This window comes from Diospyros lotus, chromosome 5 (assembly GCF_014633365.1).
Source record: "Diospyros lotus cultivar Yz01 chromosome 5, ASM1463336v1, whole genome shotgun sequence".
NCBI lineage: Eukaryota > Viridiplantae > Streptophyta > Magnoliopsida > Ericales > Ebenaceae > Diospyros > Diospyros lotus.
In genome coordinates, this window is record NC_068342.1 from 2674461 (window position 1) to 2696925 (window position 22465).

The 22465-nt window shown below is 40.3% G+C and overlaps 1 protein-coding gene across 1 annotated transcript; it reads left to right on the forward strand.

The window, feature by feature from the left end:
* The first annotated feature begins 837 nt into the window (after window positions 1-837).
* Window positions 838-21843, forward strand: LOC127801472 (MLO-like protein 4). The gene is made up of 15 exons (XM_052336672.1): window positions 838-1197; window positions 1285-1342; window positions 2326-2552; window positions 2641-2757; window positions 3019-3079; window positions 4882-4973; window positions 17909-17983; window positions 18239-18324; window positions 19077-19126; window positions 19219-19259; window positions 19351-19521; window positions 19613-19648; window positions 20607-20674; window positions 20861-20921; window positions 21278-21843. Exons 1-15 carry the CDS (start codon window positions 1072-1074, stop codon window positions 21662-21664), a joined length of 1656 nt encoding a protein of 551 aa, XP_052192632.1. The 5' UTR covers window positions 838-1071; the 3' UTR covers window positions 21665-21843.
* Window positions 21844-22465: the final 622 nt, after the last annotated feature.

A 22465-nucleotide genomic window follows, 5' to 3' on the forward strand; every position in this document is an offset into this window, starting at 1 on the left:
ATTTTGTTCTACTTTTACTTCAAGACTTGAAGTATTAATGAAATTATGAGTTTATTTTAATTAATAAATTTATTTATAATTTCATATTTTACAAAAATGTTTAGAAACTAAATGTTAATTGGATAGAACCGAAATTGAACCGAAATCGGTCCAATGTGATGGATTAGTCATGGTTTGGTTTTATATATGTAATAGTTTGGTTATGGTTCTTATTTTTTCGGAATCGTTAAAAATGATTTGATTACTTAATTTTTATAAAATCGAACCAATCCGAATCGTTGACACTCCTAGAGATGAATCAATTTAATCTTTTTTGTTTGAATATATTAAAGTAAATAGATTAAATTCATTTAAAAATATAAGTATATAGATATAATCGAAATAACGAAAAACTCAAGTTATCACCCTAAAAAATATTAAAAAATAGATATTAAATTAATATAAAAATACAGATACATAATTATAATTAAAATAACAGAAAAACTAAATGGATACACAAAAAAATATAAGAATAAAAATATGTATTTAGCCATGAAACATTAAAAACACATGGTACCTCAGAGTTCTCTATGTCCATTAAGGCCATGAAATTTTAATGTTTTTAAGTAAATCACTAGTCATGTGATCAAAACGGATGAATTGTTCTAACTTGTTATTTTACCATTGTTTTACATAAATTATGTATCATTATGGCAACACTTATGTTAACATAGGACGCAGTTAATAATAATGATTAAATCACAGTTACAAGTCTCTCTAGTTTCTCAAAATAAATGACCGTTGGTTGCCTGGTAATTTAAAATTTCATGTGGGGAGGGTTGCACATGGGGAAGGTGGAAGCAGGCAGGAGGAGAGAAGGATGGCAGCAATTTCAGAACAAAATCCCAACCTTGAAACACGCAAACTCCATACAGATAGTTCTTTCCTGGATCCATCTCTTTCTTCAGATAGTTCTTTCCTGGATCTCTTTCGAGTTTCCACTCTTACCGGAGAAAGTTTTCCCTTGTGCTGGGAACATCTCGAACTTTTTTTCCCAAGAAAGTCTGTGAATTTTGGATGTTGACGTGAGAAATGGAGAGCGTGATAAGTCAAGGGAGGTCTTTGGAGGAGACGCCAACATGGTCAGTCGCATCTGTCACGACGGTTATGGTTTTCGTCTGCTTTATCGTGGAAAGATCCATCCACCGATTCGGCAAGGTGAGTCACTGAGTTGGGGTTTGAGTTTTGATGATTAAAATGCCTTAATCAGTTTGCTGATGTTGGGTTTTGGCATTCTGTGTACAGTGGTTGAAGAAGACTAGGAGAAAGGCTCTATCTGCTTCTTTGGAGAAAATTAAGGAAGGTGAGTTGGTTGGCATTTCTATATGCAGGGTGAGAATGATAAGGGTGTTGTATTGCTAGTTAACTCTTCAAATTCAAATCTGATGGAGACGGAGTTTTACCTGATTTGAGTGTGAATGGGGGAAAGAGACAGATATAGGAGACGTAATTCTATTAGAATTGTCGCCTATAAACAGATCCTTTTGTATAGTTGTTGATTGGCTACACCATAATAATATGTGAGATGATATTACTATATTATTGTGGTTTTGTATCCAAAGTGCGCCATGACTCGATAAGTAGGGTCCTAGGAGTGTGATTGACCAGTTATTTGAAGTTGTAAGGATTGAAATAATTTATATTTTTGCTTATGCAAAAACTAGGTGGTGCGAGCGTTTGTAGTTTATTCCATGCAAAAGAACAACCAGGGGCGGATATAGGGGGGGGGGCTGCCCGTGCCAGCCCCAATTAAACAGTAAAAAAAATATATAATAAATAGTAAAAAAATATATAATAAATAATAATATATATATAAATATATAAACTCCCAAGCACAGCCCAGTCCCAAGCCCCCCTCTGCATCCGCCCCTGAGAACAACACTGAGAGGATTTCCCCATCATTGCGAGATCATAGACGTAGGTTTATTGAGATCGAATCATGTTAAATTTCTATGTTATCTTTTCTCTTAATGTTCGTCTGTTATATGCACGATCCCATTCTAACAGTACGATTTGCTTTTGCTTGCTGTCACTATCTCTACGTGAAGCAGATTTAGAAAGAATGGAAAAAACAAAAAAATGGGGCCATTATAGTAACATCAAGAAGTTATATTTTCCTTTTCCTTTTCCTTTTCCTGGGTTTAGGTGATTTGGTTGTCTGATATTCTATTTTGGTTTTAAATCAGTTTGTTTGTTTTAATCCCCCAAACATGTTCTACATCCCTCAAATATGCTACATCCTTTACCTCTAATTAATGTAGTTTATTTGTATCTTTTGCTGGGTAGAGTTGATGCTGCTTGGGCTCATATCCTTGTTACTGGGGCAATGGGCAAGTTGGATTTCTGGAATATGTGTGGATTCATCTCTTTTCAGCAGTCGGTTCTACGTTTGTTCTGAAGAGGACTATGACATGAGTGAGAAATTCATGTCCATTAAATCCTTCTCATCATCCAATGAAACCAATATTCCTCCAAAGGGAATCAACCATGCCTTATCTAACCAATGTGGTGAGGTAGACAGCTTCATGGTTACTTAGTTTCTTTCCTTGGAGTTTTGGAAATTGAATAATCATATATAGTAATGGCAATGACAAATTGCAGGGGCATGAACCTTTTGTTTCATATGAAGGTCTTGAACAGCTTCATCGTTTCTTGTTTGTTCTTGGCATCACTTATGTGATGTATAGTTGTGTTACTGTTGGTTTGGCTATGAGTAAGGTGCATTCTCTGTCTCCATTTGCAGGTTTACATGTATAGCTTTTCACTATGATGAATCTGATCCCATTTATAAGGTTGAAATTTGGACATTATAGATATTTGGGATCTTATAAAGTTTGTTTCCAAAATGTCTCACTACGTGTGACAAATAGATTTCATTTCATAATCACTCAAGAACCAAAATCACCAGCCATACCCCATTTGACGTCTACTGTCCCCCTAAATAGAGGGTTTAATTCTCACTGTGTCATGCATTCACAGATTTACAGCTGGAGCAAATGGGAAAACCAGGCTACCCTAGCACTTGATGCAAAACTGCAAGGTATGAAACACAATGATGAAATCTGTACCATTTAAATATGGATTTGCTAGGGGTTCTAAGTAGTAGACTTATTTTGAACTTTATATGTAAGTTATGTGCAAATGCTATATCCTCTAAATAACAAAATTTAATTTTCAATTGTCTTCATTTTACCTTTGGATGTGACATTTATTTTTCAAGCTTGGAACCTTTTAAGCATTTATAAGCAATGAGGAATTTTGTATCCCAAGGGTCTGAAGCACTTGTTTTCTAAAAATTTGGAATAACAGACAGATTGGGATGTCTACGTCCATATGTGTCTGCCATTTCAGAACTGTGCCCAAGGTATCCAACACCCGTCTCACATTGAGACAATGCCTTTCTAAGTGTTTGTGCATCTCATCAGGACACATGCTCTAGCCAAAGTCATTGCTAAAACCCATCTCTATAATGTTTAGAGTACATGTTTGCTAGCAAATGTACCATAATACAATTGTTACTACTTGAAAGAGTTGAACTTTGATAATTGGCACAACTGACATTGTTGAACAAGCAAATATGCATTCATGGAACTATAGCCAATGAAGGCCAAGTGTTGGGACAACATAATAGCATGTGTTGCAATTGAGTTTGGGTGCACAGTTTCCAGAAGCAGCACTTGCATTGGCTAAAATGCTTATGTTTTTCTGTTATAGTTTTCATACTACTGTTTGCCTTCAACTGCACAAGATGTTAAAGATTCCATTGGAACGACATAATACCCTTGTACTATATCTCAGTTAAGATATTATAGCTACCTGATGATGGTATTTGGGACCGACCACCACGTGCCACCTCTGCAACTGGACCTCAGGAATGGTACCTCGGACTTGGCGATGTCGAACCTCGGGTGTAGAACCTGCAAGACAATGGAGGGCCGGGGCTTGGATCCCCCGGGGTGGACTCCGACGCTCAAATCAGTAGAGTAAATACAAGTAGAAGTAAATGAGAGAGATGTAGAGCTTGAGTATACCTGACGAGAGTCCTTGTCTTTTATAGGCAAACCCGTTTTGGGGTATCCGAGATGAGCGGGCACAACTCCCGAGGGTCCCGGTCAAGTTGGAACGGGTCTTGCGGTTCGGCCTGGATTTCTCGGGCTCTGCTCTGGAGTGTTGACTGGCCACGTGTCGGTCTCTCAGGTGATCCACGTGGCAGGTGAGACTATTAGCGCGTAGGGGTATTCTAGTAATTTCAGTTGGTGCCACATCACTACCAATGATTAGTTAAAAGTTTCTTTTTCTTTATGGGGATAATTAGTTAAAAGGTAGTAAGAAAAATTGGCCCAGGTTCCTCAGGTAGTACCACATTCTCTCAATTTACCGTGATTAAATTACTCTATGTTAAATTCTTTATTGTTGAAAAAGAAGAATAAAGGAGAAGATGCTTGAGGATGACAAATTTACTGCACAAGAATAAGAATAAGAATAAGATACTTGCAAATGCTGTGCAAGCATCCAGGACTTTGTAACTTCCAAACTTTAAGTCATTAGACCTCCGTGGCCAAATTTTTAGGAAAATACTTGTATGGTCTGTGATAGTTAGTCTTTTTATATGGTTAATTTGCTTGACATTTGAAGTCTCAACTGCAGCGTACATATTAGCAACATGTTCTGAATTGCCTGTGGTATGTTCTGTATCTTGCAACAGAGGTTTGACCAGATACATTAAAGGGTTTGCTCCTTGTACTGTCCATTGTCTTAAACTTCTTTAAAACTTAGGAATTCCTCAGATGATTTTTTCTCTCTCTCTTGTTTTCAGTTTCTGATAACTTCTTTTGTTAATAGCAAAGCTGAACAAGGTGATGAATCGACAATCCACCTTTGTTTTACATCATGCATCTCATCCATGGAGCAGGAGCCGGTTTCTAATCTGGATGGTAACACATGCTTTTTGTATGGTTATACAAACACCAGTAACAGGCCTTTTTTCTTAATTTATTCCAATGCAATTTCTAATTGGTTGATTGAGCCCTCTAACATGAAACCTATCAAAGGGAAAGGCTTAAAATCAGGCTTACGGGCATCATTTCTCTTATGACTAAGGGAAGATAATCTTTCTTATTTAAAAGACTATAGTTTAGATTTGTAAAGATGTCTAAAGGACAGAGATTATATTACATAGACTCTGGAAAAAAGGCTGTGGCATAGTTTTCACTTTATTTTAGTTTTATTTTTAGATTTATGAGACAAATGGCTGAGAAATTCTGATTCAAAAATTAACAAGCCATTAGTTTTGATGCCCTCATTTCTATGTTACTGCACTCTTTTATTAGTATAGTTGATCGGACAAGTTTGGATTGAAATTTCTTTTTCACATGAAATCTGGTCAACTATATATTAACATCAAGATCAAGGTTATCCCTAGTGCATGAGGCTTGGCACTTTGCAAGGGTTGGGGAAGGATCATTTTTATACACAGCAATAAGTCCAGGAGGAGGCTAAAACAAGAATGTAGTTTCCTCTTTGGCCTGACACCTTGGAGGACAAAGTTTACTACTTGTAGCAGCATCAAAAACTCAGATTTAGGTGTGCTCAAGTTGGGGTACGCACATGGCATTCCATGTCCCATTGCATTGGTTTGGTGTAGTTTCCTCTTTGGCCTGCCTGACACATTGGAGGATAAAGTTTACTACTTGTTGTGACGCCCCGGCCCCACTAATGGGTGCCACCATAACCTACATTACAACCTCGGCCTGCTCGAAGGACGGTTATGCCCCTGCCAATATAAATCTTTAAAATAATATGGGCGCCCTGGGTGGGGTTCAGGCTTCGCCGCCTTCGACCGGACGAGAGCTCGGGAGTTAATTGCGAGGATAGCGGAAACTCACCTGAGCCTCGTCCCTGATTAGGCCGTTGGAGCATAAATCTAATTTCAAACAAATATCAACAAACCCAATAAATTACTTCAACCACCAAACATAATTAAACATATCACAGTTTTCGGCCGTAGCCGACAGGTACAAGTTCCCTACCCTACCGGGTTTACTTAAAGTGGGAACCTTAACTTGGTTCCAGCTTACTTTAGGTTAAACCATAACCAACACCCATAGCTAACACACAGTAGTTATATTACAATATTAACATTTGGGGTTAACCCACACCCCCACGGTTAACGGTCGCTACCAACTGGCGGCTCTTCTATCAACACCGCCTTTCCTTTCTCGGATCCCGAGCCACCTGCTGGGTTAGTGGGAAAATTCATGGGTGAGTCCTGGGGACTCAGTAAGGGTAATATGAGTTGCAGTAAATTAAAATGCATGACAATTATAGAATAATGCAAAGTGCATCAAGCATGTTGGCCTGTCCACCTCACCCTAAATCGGATTTTGGTGGCCCCACTGATTTCATTTAGGACCCCATCTCGAGACTCACACGGTCCAAATCTACAGCCCCATGCCTAGACACTTCTCCCACAGTCTAATGCAAGCCATGCCATAATAAATTTACACACAAAGTATATTAAAACCCTTACCACGTGTTAATCTCAAACTGCGTGTCGATTTCACGTCCTAATTCCTAAACAATTATAAAATAAAAATAATTTAATAATTTAATTAAACGTGCAATTTTAATTATCGCCGATACATCGCTAATTAATTTAGCTAAACATGCGACTGATTCATAAATAACACTATTAAATAAATTTAAAACATTTTTATACCTCACGTACACACACGGGCAGAGTTTCGGTGTGTTAAAAATTACAGAGCATTTATAGCGATGAAACAACACTATTTATAGGCGCCAGAAGAGGAGGATTCGGCTGAGGGAGGGGGGGAATTTGGCTGCCAAGGGTCTCCCACATGTTGCCACGTGGCAGCAAGGGAGAAGGGGTGGGTGGCACATGGCCACCCACATGGTGCAGCCTGGGGCGCCCAGCTGGCGCCCAGCTGTCACAGTCTCCCCTCCTTATGAAATTTCGTCCTCGAAATTTTATACACTTTATTTCACTAAACACATATCCTTAACATTAATTGTGATTATCAAACAGGTAAGGATATTTTTCTCGCTTCTCCTCTTCCATTTCCCAAGTTGCCTCCCGTTCTGAGTGCTGACTCCACTGCACTTTTACCATAGGTAGAGTTCTACATCTCAATTGGCGGTCCTGATGTTCCAGCACTCGTACAGGTTGCACCTTGAATGTCATATCAGGTTGAAGTTCAACATCCTCAGCACACACTTCCATGTTCGGACTGTATATATGCTTCCGTAACTGGGAAACATGAAATACATCATGCAGTCCGGTCAACGCCTTTGACAACTCCAGACGGTAGGCAAGCGGTCCAACTCGACCTTTGATTCGGTACGGTCCCAAATACCAAGGTCCCAATTTTCCCCTTCGTTGATGTCTAAATGCTGGGCGTATTGGAGTAGCTCGAAGGTACACCAGATCTCCTTCCTCAAACTCCAAAGGTCGGGTCCGGCGATCTGCGTACTTTTTCTGTCGGTCTTGAGCCGCTTTCATGTTCTTACGGACTATCTCTATCTGCTGCATTGCTTTCTCCACAAGATCTGTTCGGGCAAGCTGCATTTCCCCCGCCTCAAGCCAGCACACCGGTGATCGACACCGTCGTCCATACAACGCTTCGTATGGGGCCATCCCTATACTTGCTTGGTAACTGTTATTATAAGCAAACTCCGCTAAACTTAGATATTCTTCCCAACTGCCTCCAAAATCTTGCACACAAGCCCAGAAGCATGTCTTTCAAAATCTGATTGATCCGTTCAGTTTGACCGTCTGTCTGAGGGTGATAGGCTGTACTAAAATTCAACTGGGTCCCAAGTTCTTTCTGCACAGCCTTCCAAAAGTTTGACATGAATCGACTATCCCTGTCCGATACAATGCTTACAAGAACTCCGTGTAAGCGAACAATTTCTTGGATATAGAGTTGGGCAAGTTGCTCAGCACCCATGGTGCTCCTTATAGGTAGGAAATGCGCTGACTTTGTTAGTCGGTCCACAATAACCCATATAGCATCAGCCTTTCTCAGCGTCCGGGGTAAACCCATGATGAAATCGGTTGTTACGTGTTCCCACTTCCATTCCGGGATTTCTAAGGGTTGCAAGCTCCCCGACGGTTTTTGATGTTCGGCTTTCACCCGTTGACAGGTGTCACATGCTCTTACGAACTCTGCCACATCTTTCTTCATTCCCGGCCACCAGTACACTTCCCGAAGGTCACGATACATCTTGGTAGCTCCGGGATGTACTGTATAGGGTGTTCGATGTGCCTCATTTAAAATCTCTGTTGTAGTTTCCCCAAGGTTGGCACGTACACCCGCCCCTTCATTCGGAGTATTCCATTACGATACTCAAATTCTGGTTGCTTAGGTAGTCATTTTCATCTATCCATTGCTCCAAATTCCCCTCCTGAGCCGTAGCCAGTTTAATCCTATCCCATAAATCAACTTGTAATCGCATCTGTGCTACAATCGTTGTGTCGCCTTGTGGTTCTACCTTGAGGGTTAAGTTTGTAAATTCTTCTGTTAGGGTGTGTAAATGGATAGCCAGACACGCCCCTGCCACCACGCCTTTTCGGCTCAACGCATCCGCTACCACATTTGCTCGTCCTGGGTGATACTAAATGGTACAGTCATAATCTTTTAGGAGCTCCATCCACCGACGTTGTCGGAGATTCAAATCTCGTTGAGTAAAGATATACTTTAAACTTTGATGATCCACATATATAACGAACCTTTCCCCATACAAGTAATGTCGCCATAACTTCAAGGCATGTACCACGACTGCCAATTCCAAGTCATGCACCGGGTAATTCTTTTCATGGAGGCGCAATTGTCTAGATCCGTATGCAATCACCTTACCATCCTGCATCAATACGCACCCCAGCCCTATTCCCGAGGCATCAGTATACATCTCGTATCCTTCAGACCCTTCAGGTATCGCCAATATTGGTGCTTCAGTCAACCTACATTTGAGCTCTTGGAAAGCTTTTTCACAAGATTCATCCCAGACAAACTTGGTTCCTTTCCAAGTCAATTGGGTTAACGGGGCAGCAATACTCGAGAATTTCTCAACAAATTTACGGTAATACCCCGCCAGACCAAGAAAACTTCTAATTTCAGTTATAGTAGTAGGTTGTGGCCACTCTTTTACCGCTTTCACTTTGGCAAGGTCCACTAGATATGCCTTGTCCTGAAATTACGTACCCCAAGAAAGCAATTTCCTTCAACCAGAAATCACATTTGCTAAACTTGGCGTAGAGCTTATGCTCCCTTAGTGTTGACAAGGTAATCCTCAAGTGCTCCCGGTGAGCCTCCTCATCGGACAAGTATACCAATATATCGTCAATAAATACAACTATAAATTTATCCAAATAAGGTTGGAACGTCCGATTCATAAGATCCATAAAAGCTGCTGGTGCATTGGTCAAACCAAATGGCATCACCAAATATTCGTAATGACCATACCGTGATCGAAACGCGGTTTTGGGAATATCTTCTTCCTTTATCCTCAATTGATAATACCCTGATTGTAAATCAATTTTAGAGAAAATTCGAGCCCCTTGTAACTGATCAAATAGGTCATCAATCAGGGGCAAAGGGTACTTATTCTTTATTGTGACTTTGTTTAAAGCACGATAGTCAATGCACATTCTCAGACTACCGTCTTTCTTTCGTACAAACAACACAGGTGCACCCCAGGGCGATATACTGGGGCGAATAAAACCCTTATCCAACAAATCTTGCAACTGAACCTTAAGCTCACGCAGCTCCGCTGGGGCCAATCTATATGGAGGGATTGATATCGGTCGAGATTGAGCTTCGGGAGGTAAATCAATGGCGAACTTAATTTCTCTGTTAGGTGGTAAGCTTGGTAAATCCTCTGGGAATACATCCAGGTACTCTCTTACAATTTCAACATCCTCACATTTTCTCTGTATCTTTTCATTAGTTACCACCTGCACCGCGTACCCCAAGGCCCCTTTTTCTAGACATTTTTGGACTTTTAATGCAGATACAATTTTCAAAGGTTTCCCTACTTGGGTACCGACAAATCTTACGGTCTGTTTATCAAGTCCAATTAGTTTGACTGCTCGTTTCCCGCAGTCCAGTTGGGCTTGATTTTGGGACAGAAAATCCATCCCAAGTATAATATCAAAATCTTGGATCTCCAACAAGTTCAAGTTCACTAGAAATATGATTTCTCCTATCATAATTGGACACTCTGGCACCATTCGTTGCGAACAGAACCAAGTTCCCATTGGGGTTTGCACACTCATAGGTACAGTGGACTCTTTGGTGCTTAGTTCCGCACATTCTATCGCGGCATATGATATGAATGAGTGGGTGGCTCCTGAATATCAATGCATGCATGCATATATCTTGAACAAGGAGCTTACCTTCAATCACTTGTGGGTTTGCTGCCGCATCCACTTTAGTTAGATTGAATACTCTCTCAGTTGTCGCTCGCGCTCCTTCCCCGGTTGATCTCGACAGTCCAGTCTTTTCACGTTGGGGACACCAGGAAGCTATGTGCCCTGGTGTATTGCAATTAAAACATACTATCGGTTTCCTCTGGACCCCTGCAGCTGGTGGGTTTGCTTTAACAGTGTTCATCTCCAACCATTTCGGACAATTTCTGGCTATATGTCCCATATCTCCACAGTTATAGCACTCCTTGGCGGCTCTGGGAATTCCACAGGGAAGACTCTATCGATGAGGTTTATGACATTTGGGGCATGCTTTTAATTCCTTCTTAAATTTACCTGCCTCTGGGCGGGTAAACTGATGTCCCTGCTTTGGTACAACCTTCTTTAGGCCCCTCACTGGATGGTTCCTTCGCTCGAGTAATCTCCCCATAATTCATTAGTCTCTTTTCAATATTCACAGCCTTAGCCACAGCTTCACGAAAAGTATGAGCCTCAACATAGCTCATTCCTCGTCGTACCTCCAGACGCAACCCTTGGATAAATCGTTCCATCTTATCAACTTCAGACAACATGTAAGTTGGGATATATTTCAATAACTTCACAAATTCGTCTTCGTACTGTGATACCGTTAGGTGAGACTATTGCTTGAGTTCCATGAAATCTCGCTTTTTTTTAATCAGCTAGTCGTGTGGGTAATACTTCTCATTAAATGCTTCCTTAAACTGTTCCCAGCTTATAGATTGTACTTGTTCCCCGGCCGTCGCCAACCGAGCATTCTGCTCTCTTAGCATCTCAGCTGTCAATCGCCACCACACCCTGGCCTGTTCAGTGAGTACAAAAGTGGCACATCTCACCCATTGGTTCTTAGGACATTCCATGTATTCTAACAACTGATAAATATCTTCCACCCAGTACTCCGCTATACTCGGATCAGCCTCCAGCTGTCCCTTGAATGTTGGAGGGCGCAAATCCATGAATGCTTTTAGCCAGTTGGCCGCTTCGGTGTCCACTTGGAGACCACCAACTGGCCCTCGCCCCATAAAATGACTTTGGACCTCTTCTGAACACTCAGGTCCCCTCCCTACGGACTCTTGGCCAGCATTTCCTGACTGAGAATTACGAACGGTTGCTCTTGTCACTGGTGCCATCTGTACGCCACAATCATTTCCTATTAAACACATGTCATCAAAACATAACAGCGAAGGTTCATTAACCGCAAAGAAATTACAGTCTATTTCTTATAAACATGCAAATTTACAATCTATTAACACACTCTTAGCTAAGTTAGTACATCGCTAACCAAGCCAATTGTCCGTGTTTTACATTAGCACCCCATCCGCATTTTTAATATCATACACAAAATTGATGGTATCCCAACCATCTATTCCCCAAACTAGATTGGCACAACTCAAATAAAAACACTTTCTTCATCCTCCACGGCTCGGGAGGTGGTAGCCTCATCAACTAAGTACGAGAGATTATCATTGTGTCCCACACTTGAGCAAGACCTAACTGACTCTTCTTCCTGTTGCACTGGTCCCCACACCCTAGCCTCAGACGGAAGTGCCGTAGGGAACGCCCCAATCCCTATCGGATCAATAGGTGGCACACATGGATCCCATTCCTTTGCCTGTCGCTCAATTGCGCGGATGAAGTTACCGTAGTTGAATCTAAGGGTCATGTCCCACATCAAATCTTCGATAAGCTGTTTCCACGTGTCATTCATGTATTTTCTAGCAAATAAGACTTGCTTTTCTGGCAATCCCCATAGGTCCGCTCGTATAGTATTTCGAAATACCTGGTTGACCCGACATAGGAAACTGATAATTCCTTCATCCTTATGCTGACCACCCCCCATCAAGGTAAGCAACTCCTGCTCCCACTGCAGGAAAAGAAGGTCCACAAGTGGGGTAAAAGGTTCTGGGTTCAGCATTCCGATATCTGATCCTTCCGGTTCCATGAGGGTGTTCTATTCTCTGCACGCAAATCAAGGGTCAGATCAATAATCAATATAAATCACTTTCCCCCACAAGGCCCAAATTTAGGGATCCATACATCCCTCTGCTCGCTATTCTGGGAAAATACATTTCCTAAGCAAGCCCACGTCACGCCCCACTGGGAAAGCATTTTAATCTTGGTTATGACCTACCCCGCATGCATAATTTCATCACCCTCATCTCAAAACCCCTGAACCTCCCCACCCTAAAGACACCCTCAATTGATTGAAAATCCCGCTCTGATACCACCTTGTGACGCCCCAGCCCCACTAACGGGTGCCACCATAACCTACATTACAACCCCGGCCTGCTCAAAGGACGGTTATGCCCCTGCCAATATAAATCTTTAAAATAATATGGGCGCCCTGGGTGGGGTCTAGGCTTCGCTGCCTTCGACCAGACGAGAGCTCGGGAGTTAATTGCGAGGACAGCGGAAACTCACCCGAGCCTCGTCCTTGATTAGGCCTTTGGAGCATAAATCCAATTTCAAACAAATATCAACAAGCCCAATAAATTACTTCAACCACCAAACATAATTAAACATATCACAGTTTTCGGCCGTAGCCGACAGGTACAAGTTCCCTACCCTACCGGGTTTACTCAAAGTGGGAACCTTAACTTGGTTCCAGCTTACTTTAAGTTAAACCATAACCAACACCCATAGCTAACACACAGTAGTTATATTACAATATTAACATTTGGGGTTAACCCACACCCCCACGGTTAACGGTCGCTGCCAACTGGCGGCTCTTCTATCAACATCGCCTTTCCTTTCTCGGATCCCGAGCCACCTGCTGGGTTAGTGGGAAAATACATGGGTGAGTCCCGGGGACTCAGTAAGGGTAATATGAGTTGCAGTAAATTAAAATGCATGACAATTATAGAATAATGTGAAGTGCATCATGCATGTTGGCCTGTCCACCTCACCCTAAATCGGATTTTGGTGGCCCCACTGATTTCATTTAGGACCCCATCTCGAGACTCACACGGTCCAAATCTACAGCCCCATGCCTAGACACTTATCCCACAATCTAATGCAAGCCATGCCATAATAAATTTACACACAAAGCATATTAAAACCCTTACCACGTGTTAATCTCAAACTGCGTGTCGATTTCACGTCCCAATTCCTAAACAATTATAAAATAAAAATAATTTAATTAAACGTGCAATTTTAATTATCGCCGATACATCGCTAATTAATTTAGCTAAACATGCGACTGATTCATAAATAGCACTATTAAATAAATTTAAAACATTTTTATACCTCACGTACACACACGGGCAGAGTTTCGACGCGTTAAAAATTACAGAGCATTTACAGCGATGAAACAACGCTATTTATAGGCGCCAGAAGAGGAGGATTCGGCTGAGGGGGGGGAATTTGGCTGCCAAGGGTCTCCCACATGCTGCCACATGGCAGCAAGGGAGAAAGGGTGGGTGGCACATGGCCACCCACATGGTGCAGCCTGGGGCGCACAGCTGGCGCCCCTGGCTATGTGGCCGCGGGCATGGGCGCCGCCTGGCGCCCAGCTGTCACACTTGTAACAGCATCAAAAACTCAGATTTAGGTGTGCTAAAGTTTGGGTACACACATGGCATTCCATATCCACATTGCTTTAGTTTGGGCTTATTTTCTTTTACAGATAATGAGGAGGGAGTTGAGAACCCCCAACTCTACATACAAGGCACATTTTACCTGATGTCCAAAGAGGGTGTTGCAAGGTTGCTTACCTCATGACTGCAGTATCAACCTCGAAAGTCCCCAGGCCCTGCTTGTCTGCTTTTGACAAATGCAGGCGTTCCAATGTGAAGGTGCCTTTCGGAGGTCAATAGAGATAGGTTTGGAGCTGAGAGGGTCGTAATGCCCTGTCTTCCCAAAACGAGCATTATCTCGAGATTTCGGGAATATTTTTTTTTTTCAACACAACATAAGTTCCTCGATATACATACCCTCATCATAATCATTTCCCGACAATCCCAATTATATCATCTCAACATATCAAAATTTAAAAATTAACAGACTAAGACAGGTATTAACAATCACATCAGCAAAAGCAAGGATCGAAATCTTAATGATATATAACCGATAAATTCCTTCTACAGCTAAATAACCAAATCGATGTTTCACATGAAAATATCAAAATATTACATAATCTCTGAACATTGTGATCATAGACAAAAACCTACGATAACTAAACATAGCAGCTACATCTCGACGACATCCTTTCCCTTGGCGCCACTACTTTCACCTGGAACGTTTGAATTAGATGTTGAATCATCTAAGTGAGAGTTCAAAAATATTTTCATGAAGATATGCAAAATCATATATCAAACCGACAAATTCTGACATGCCCCAGCCTAAGAGAATCCCACATAGCACTTAGCCCTAATCGGGGAAAATGCAATCTCTCTAAAGGCGACACGACCACATTGACCCATTGGCAAACACAATCCTGCTTAAGAGGGACAACCTCGACATATGAACTTGGGAATCACCCCATTGTCATTGTTAGGCATTACGCTCCTACTCAAAAGCATTCAAAAACCTAACGTAACCCTAGCCCCAAGAGTATCACACCAGCACTATCCTCGAAATCAACGATACCTCGGTATTAATGCTATTGCTCAAAGGAACCTGGGGTGGTGTCCACTCTCAACCCCGCCACTTAAGCCAACAACCGGGGTGGTGTCCACTCTCAGCCCCGCCACTTGAGTACCGTATGGTGAAATCCGTCTCAGCCCCGTCCCAAGTGGGTCACATAACATTAATCCTCGGCACGCATCCCGAGTGCTGTCACTCAAGGGCCACGTCACAAGATTACAACCCACGTCCCACATGGACAACACACAACATGCCAATGCCGAAAATCATAACATGTATGACATAAAATCAACATCTCAATGTATACAATTTACCGTACAAAATTTAATACATGTGTACAAAATTGAATATGTACGAAATTTAATGTGGATTGAACAACTCACAATAAACCATTCACATGCCACAAACTAGTTTTTCCAGTAGAACCACTCACAATAAACCAAGCCATAGGGATGAACACTCACCTTTAGACGCAACTCAATTTTTCTCGAAAAGTGCGATACGCCTCGATTTGCGTGCCTACCTCGAACTTTGCATGAGTTACTTCACCTTAAGCCGCAAAACACCCTATTTATCATACTTATCCATCAATTATCAAGATATAATTTTCTTCTTAATTTTCTCATATTTTCCTTTTTTTTTTTCCTTTTTTATCACTAATAATTCAAAATAATTATTTACACAACTATTTTCTCATATATTTTTATATAATAATACATAAAATAATTTTATGAAAATAATAAAAAAAATTCCAAAATAAGTGGACCTGGCACGCGCCTCCACACATAGGCGCGTGATCTGAAGGATTTGGCTGGCGCGTGACAGTCACGCGCCGGTCGTCTTTTTCTATTTTCCGGTCGTCGGCGATGCTCCGATGCCCAATTTTCTTACACCGATCGAAAGCCCACTTCTAGTCGATCACGATGGCACCGACCTCCACCAAAAGGACACCGGAAAAGCCCCCGATTGGGCAGTTACAAGTGCAGCGCGGCGAACCGCCTCGCTTTTCCGACCAGCCTTCGAAACACCCTTGAACCAGCTCTAAAATTCACGAAAATCTCCAGAAATGCTCCTCCTGCCTCAAGGATTAAAAGCCCCTTATTGGCTTCCCTCGATTCGCCCTCAAACTCGAGCAATTTGATGCTTCAAAATCGGTCAAAACCCCTTGCTATTTATAGGCCAAAACCGACCCCTACGTGGCCAATCTTCAGCGTTAACTTCTCCCATACGCCTCCTAGACCATCCTTGGCCATGCCCCGACGAAGCTATTCTGCCAAATCTCCGGATTTTACGGCCAAAAATCGCAGCCAGATCTGCCATATTTGAGCAAATTTTCGAAAATTGCATTTTGGCCCCCTTGAAACTTTCTTTTGCATTTCGGCCCTTATCCTCAAACCCCTGAATTATCCAACTATCCCACTAAGCCCCATAAGATCTAAACTCTTCATTCCACCCCCGAAAACAAAGAAAAACCATCGTTTCGACCTCCCTCGACCAAAATCAATAAATTACACTTATGCCCGAATCTTCGTTTTGACCCTAAACCTCTTCGTTTCTTCTTGAAATTACTGAAGGGTTGTTCCTTGTGAAAAAACCAAAGCCCCCTCAAGCTTCTGTTGACTCCCCGGAAGTCGTCTGTAATAATTCGGTATTACAACCTAATTGGCAGCTGCATTTTAGCTGTACCGAAAATTGTTCCTGATCTTATTTCTTTCGATGCCATAATTCTTTTCTTGGGACACTCGTTACTGATGTACCATTTTCTTTAGACATCTAAGTCCCGGGGTAATCCCTCCAGTCGATTCGGCGATTTATTTTACTATCAAACTCATTTTTCAGTATTTTAAATTCATCTAAATTACACGGTGACCTCACACAGGTATGGGGTATTACAAGGGTATTGCCTAAGAGGAATATGCTCACTGGAGAACTGTCTAAGTGTGTCATTCCACCAGTGGAGGTAACACACTCAAGCATAGTTTGCTTGTTAGAGCCTAGAGCATAGGGTGTGCCTCAGTTGTACTTATGAAAGAGGATGGAGAAGCCTACAGAGGATGTCTCTCAACACCTAAGCAAGCCAAGAGACATCCTCTTTTTGTAGGTGTTTGGATGTCTAAGTTGAGGTGGTTTAACCCTTTTTCGAGGTTTCACTTGTGAGCTTGATAAATAGATTCAAGCCTGTTAGGATGATGACAGGACTAATGATGCTGCATGATCTACTGGAGATACTAGCACATGTGCTCACAAAAGTGAAAAGAGGGATTCAAAGTTTTGGAAACACATGGAATCCCTTGTGCCAAAGGAGAGGGGGGAACAAACATAATCTCTTTACCAAATTTGGAGGTCTTCATCTTCTTCAAATTTGAATAACAGTCCAACTGTCCATGGTTAACACAGGCCATGCATGCAAGAGTCTTTGAGTGCCATAGTGGCCTTATAGCACATTCAGATTCCTTCTAGTGATGAAAAAGCTTCTAAAACTCACTTAGAGTTCTTTTACTTCAAAAAGAGTTATCAGACATAACAATTCTCTCTCACCTCACCGTTCATTTCCTCACTCTGACTTGGGAACTTACACTTGATCAAATTTATTTCACAAGGTAGCAGATATTTTTTCCTTTTTGATGGGGTGCATTGATTTTCTCTTTCAATTTCTTTCCTATATTCACCAGCCCCCTCTTCATTTTATTGAGTAATTACTTTTCAATGCATAAGATACGCTAAACCATGCCGTTTGTATGTTTAATTTATCAGTAATTTAAGTCATTCTTTATTATGTTCCAACACTAAAGTTGATTTTTTTTTAATCAAATGCTGCAGCTTTGCTTCCTAAGACAGTTTAAAAGGTCAATACAGAAGTCAGATTATTTAGCACTGCGAATGGGTTTCATCACTGTGGGTATCTAATTTCTTTTTGCCCCTTCACTATACATGCCAGTTACTTATTTTCATTTAGGACAGTCGAGTATGCATATATGATATTGATGCTTAACCACAGTGCATGCTTTCAGCACATCCTACTCATTCACATTATCATGGGTCTAGCATCATTATATTATTTTGTTGTTCTCCAGTTGTTCAATTCTGCAACGTCAGTTTAATGTTAAGTAAATATTACTGAAAGTGCCATATTATCCCTGTGGTTTGCAGAATCACAAGCTGCCACATTCTTATAACTTCCACAGGTATATGGTCCGAAGCATGGAAGAGGAATTCTATGGAATTGTGGGGATCAGGTATTTGTGTCCCTGAATAGGACCATTTTGTTTAGATTATGACTTGAATTAGGTGTTTGTATAAAGAACAACAATATAATAAGCCTTAATCCAATTAGGTGGGATCAACTAGATGAATTCTAGCTCATCAATCATTTCTATCTGTGGTCATATCTTCTATAAGCTCCTTTTAACTCAATTAAAGAGTTCTGTATGAAAAGGCAATAAAATGGTTTACTCGTGGAACCTGTGGAGTCAATCTTGTAGAGAAGCACATTATCATATTTTTTTCCATCAAAAGGACTTTCAGGAAACAGAAAGGGAGAAGGAAAAGATGATATCTTAAATGCACCTGCCCAATGTTAAATATATCAAGAACCATAATATGTGATGTTTTTCAAATTTCATGTCTGAAGTACAGCATGGGATTCTTTCAAGCAGATGCTCATATTTAAATCTTTGTCTGGATCACAGATGTTAATCTTCAGTTTTCAGTTTTCTGGTGCCTCGACTTAGAAAGAACTGAAAGCAAATGTTAAAAAAATGATTTCTAAAGTTCAACTTAATGACAAATTTTAAATGAATGACAGAAATTTTACAAGTCCTTCAAGCAGCTGGAGGTGGTTTGTTTACCATTCCTTGTGGCTACAACAAACGCCACCTCTGTTGTGACTTACAAACAGTAATCATCATTTTATCATTTTAGAAACAGAAAAAGAAAAAAAACTAAAGGTAGATAATAATTGGGACTAACCACTGGGTTACTTTTGCAGCTGGCCACTCTGGGGTTATGCCATACTATGCATTTTTATTAACATTCATGGTAACTTCTCGGATTTATATGAAATTGGCTGCCTACTTTCTATTTTCTCAATAACAAAATATTTTTAACATAAATGTTGCCTAATATCACAGGTTTGAATATCTATTTCTGGCTTTCTTTTATCCCTGTCATTGTAAGTTTGTTCCTAGTCTTTATTCTTGGAGTCCTAAAATTGTCTGCTCTGCTTAGTATTTGTTGTGTTCATTTGTCTCTGCATGTTGAAGGTTGTCATGTTGGTCGGAACAAAACTCCAGCATGTCGTGTCATTGTTAGCACTTGAGACCGTGGAACCAAAGGGGCAAGCTATTGGAACTCAAGTCAAGCCACGCGATGATCTCTTCTGGTTTGGGAAACCAGAAATATTGTTACGGTTAATCCAATTGATATCATTTCAGGTGATCGTTTTGCAGTACATTTTATACAATTGGCAAAGCAAACTATTAGTTTCTTTTACTTTGGTCCTCATTATTCTGTTTGTATGTGCAGAATGCCTTTGAGATGGCAACATTTATATGGTATTGGGTAAGAGATTCTTCCTCTCTCTACAACTTCATCAATGAACTAAAGCACAAATAATACTAGTTTGAAGTGGCGAAAGGAATCTAAGAGCAACTATGGTAAATAATTTTTGAAAAGATACTGAATGACTAACTGCCCAAAATATCACACATTTCGTGGTTACTGTGACTAAACTTCAGTAATCTTTACAAGAAAACTATGGATGGTATACTGGGTTATGTTACTGTTCTAAGGGCTTATTTTAGGCTCTTTTCTTGGGGGGTGGGGGAAGGAAAGAAATAGATGCAACATTTTAATTGCGGAGGGTCCAATATCTTGAACAATAGGTGTAGGAAAAATAAGTGCTAATTATAAACCAAAGAATAGTTCGGCTAATTCCATCCACTAAATGGAGAAATAGTGGAAATCTCCTTGCCCATATATAGTCCTACCCGCTAAGTCTTGACTAGGACAAAAATCTCTTCCTGATGTAAAAAAGAAAACGAAGCTGTAGACTTGTTTGAAGGCAGTCCTTTTTCCTCACCATGTCTGCCGACTTCTTGCTTATATAACACTTCCACGTAAAATTTTATCATTTAAAGGCTGTGATTCTTTGGGATTCTTGTCACTTCTTGGAATCATTGCTTCTCTAGCATGCTTGCTGTGTTGTTTTGGTTTGTTTATTTTCGTATAATCTTGTTTCACAGGAAAACAAAAGTAATGGCCATGGCTCAAGGTCTTGTGCTTTGGAAACTTCGATTTGAAGTTTGTAGTGGGTAAACAATTTCAATGCGTAGGATGATTTTTTCTTCAAAATTACATTTGGAAAACTAAATCAGTTTATTGCCAGAATCTGAAGCAACAAATATTTTTCCTTCGAAGAACTTTGATTAGAAGTGCATTTTTATGCCACAACAAACATAAGTTATATAAATAGTTTCTGAATCATATTGCTCAATTTTCTTCTTTTTCTGTATGTCAGTGGGGATTTAAGCAGCGATCATGTTTGATGAAGAACCATGTAATGATTTGCATCCGGTTGGTTTCTGGGTATGTTCCCTTAATAATTGGATTCTTATTTTATATAGTCAAAAAAGAACAAGTGTTGCTCAATCCATGAAAGATTTTCAATTAGATGTACCTGATTTCTACTGTCTTTACGGTAGATTTACTGAGTTATTCATGGGTTTATGCCAAAAGATCTAATAAATCTTGCATTGTATTTGTTATGTGCAGTGTTCTTGTTCAGTTCTGGTGTAGCTATAGCACCGTACCTCTGAACGTACTTATCACACAGGTTTGTTCACAAATTGATGAAAGTTTATTTTTAACATGTATGGATGAAAGTTCATTTGAAGATAAGGCCGGAAATAGAAATGAATGGAGAACTATAATTTGTGTAGTTGACCCAAATAGTGATAAAGGCTTGGTATGTTGTTATAGATGAAAGTTAATTTACCCAATTTTAGTATATTGACCTCACCATTTCTCACAGGTTTGTTCACAATCTCATTTAGTCTTGCTTCATCCTCTAAGTGTCTTCAACTTATGATGAACCGCAAAAGAACATTTGACTTTATCGAATACGCTCATAAACATGTCTATTCTTTTCCCATATCTAACAGCTCTCTTGAATCCTGATCATGTCTTCAGATGGGATCAAAGTGCAATAAAGCTGTGATTGCTGAGAGTGTCCGGGTGTCGCTGCACAGTTGGTGTAAGAGGGTGAAGGAGAGGTCCAAACGCGACGCTCTGCATTCAGTGACTATGAGGTCTACGTGCTCCCTTGAATCAATGATCGATGAGAGGGATGAGATCATCACTGTTGGATCCGGGACCTTGTCAAGGTGCTCTTCTGCAGGCACACTTGATCATGTTGAAGTAAATGCGACAGCTTCAACTGAACGCCAACATGAATTGTCCTTTCGGATAACAGAAAATCCAGGAAACTCCATGGGAAATGCCTCATTGGAGGCTTTGCAATATGAAGATGAAGGGGCCAAAGTTGAAACTCTTCTTGATCTGTTTCAGAAGACATGAAGAAGTGTCCATAACCACCCACTATTTACGAACGTTGGAGTTACTTACAGGAAAAAAAGAACGTCGGAGTTGTTTTCAACCACCCACCCTTTATGACCGTTGGAATTGTTTTGTAGGACTTTTGAAGTTTTGCTATATCCATGTGATAATGGTGTAGTTTTCTTTCATATTGGCTCAAATTATATTTTGTTACAATTTGTTTGTATTTGTGCATCTCCATAATTCATTAAAATGAGTTATACTTACAAAATTATATTTTTCTCAAGAGGTACGGACAAAGAGAAAAATTTAAATATTTTAAAAAAGTACAAACAACTATCAAATAATAGAAATTATGGGGTACAACTTTTGGATAATATAAGTATTTAGTGTAATTTTTAAAAATTCAAAGTTTACACGGCATATGTTACCCTAATGTTCAAAAAAATAAATAAATAAAAAAGAAGTTGACTCGAACACAATTTTATCAAAAAAACTCTAAAGAATTAAAAAAATACTCTATTTTGTGTTGATACATTCAACTAGGCTCATATTTTTTGCTATTTATTTTTCTGCATGAACTTGTTATTTTTGTAGGCACTGGACCATCCAAATAACACATACTTTTTTTGAATTTGCTGAGCGTGTTTGTGTGGGATGGAGAGGAGAGGGAGTATAGAAGTAGGAGCAGAAGTAGAAGTTGGAAGTGTAGAAGGGAGTTTTCTTGCTTCGGAGATCTTTGTGTCCCACATCGACAGATGGTCGAACAGACGAGGCACCAGAGGTGCCACAAATTAAAGCAAAAGAGAATGGAAAGGCACG

Excerpts from the sequence above, each read along its gene's own strand:
- LOC127801472 (XM_052336672.1), top strand. The coding sequence starts at position 1,072 with ATGGAGAGCGTGATAAGTCAAGGGAGGTCTTTGGAGGAGACGCCAACA. Across the intron at positions 18,325-19,076 it reads TATGGAATTGTGGGGATCAG|CTGGCCACTCTGGGGTTATG; the intron begins GTATTTGTGTCC and ends TTACTTTTGCAG. Across the intron at positions 19,127-19,218 it reads CATTTTTATTAACATTCATG|GTTTGAATATCTATTTCTGG; the intron begins GTAACTTCTCGG and ends CTAATATCACAG.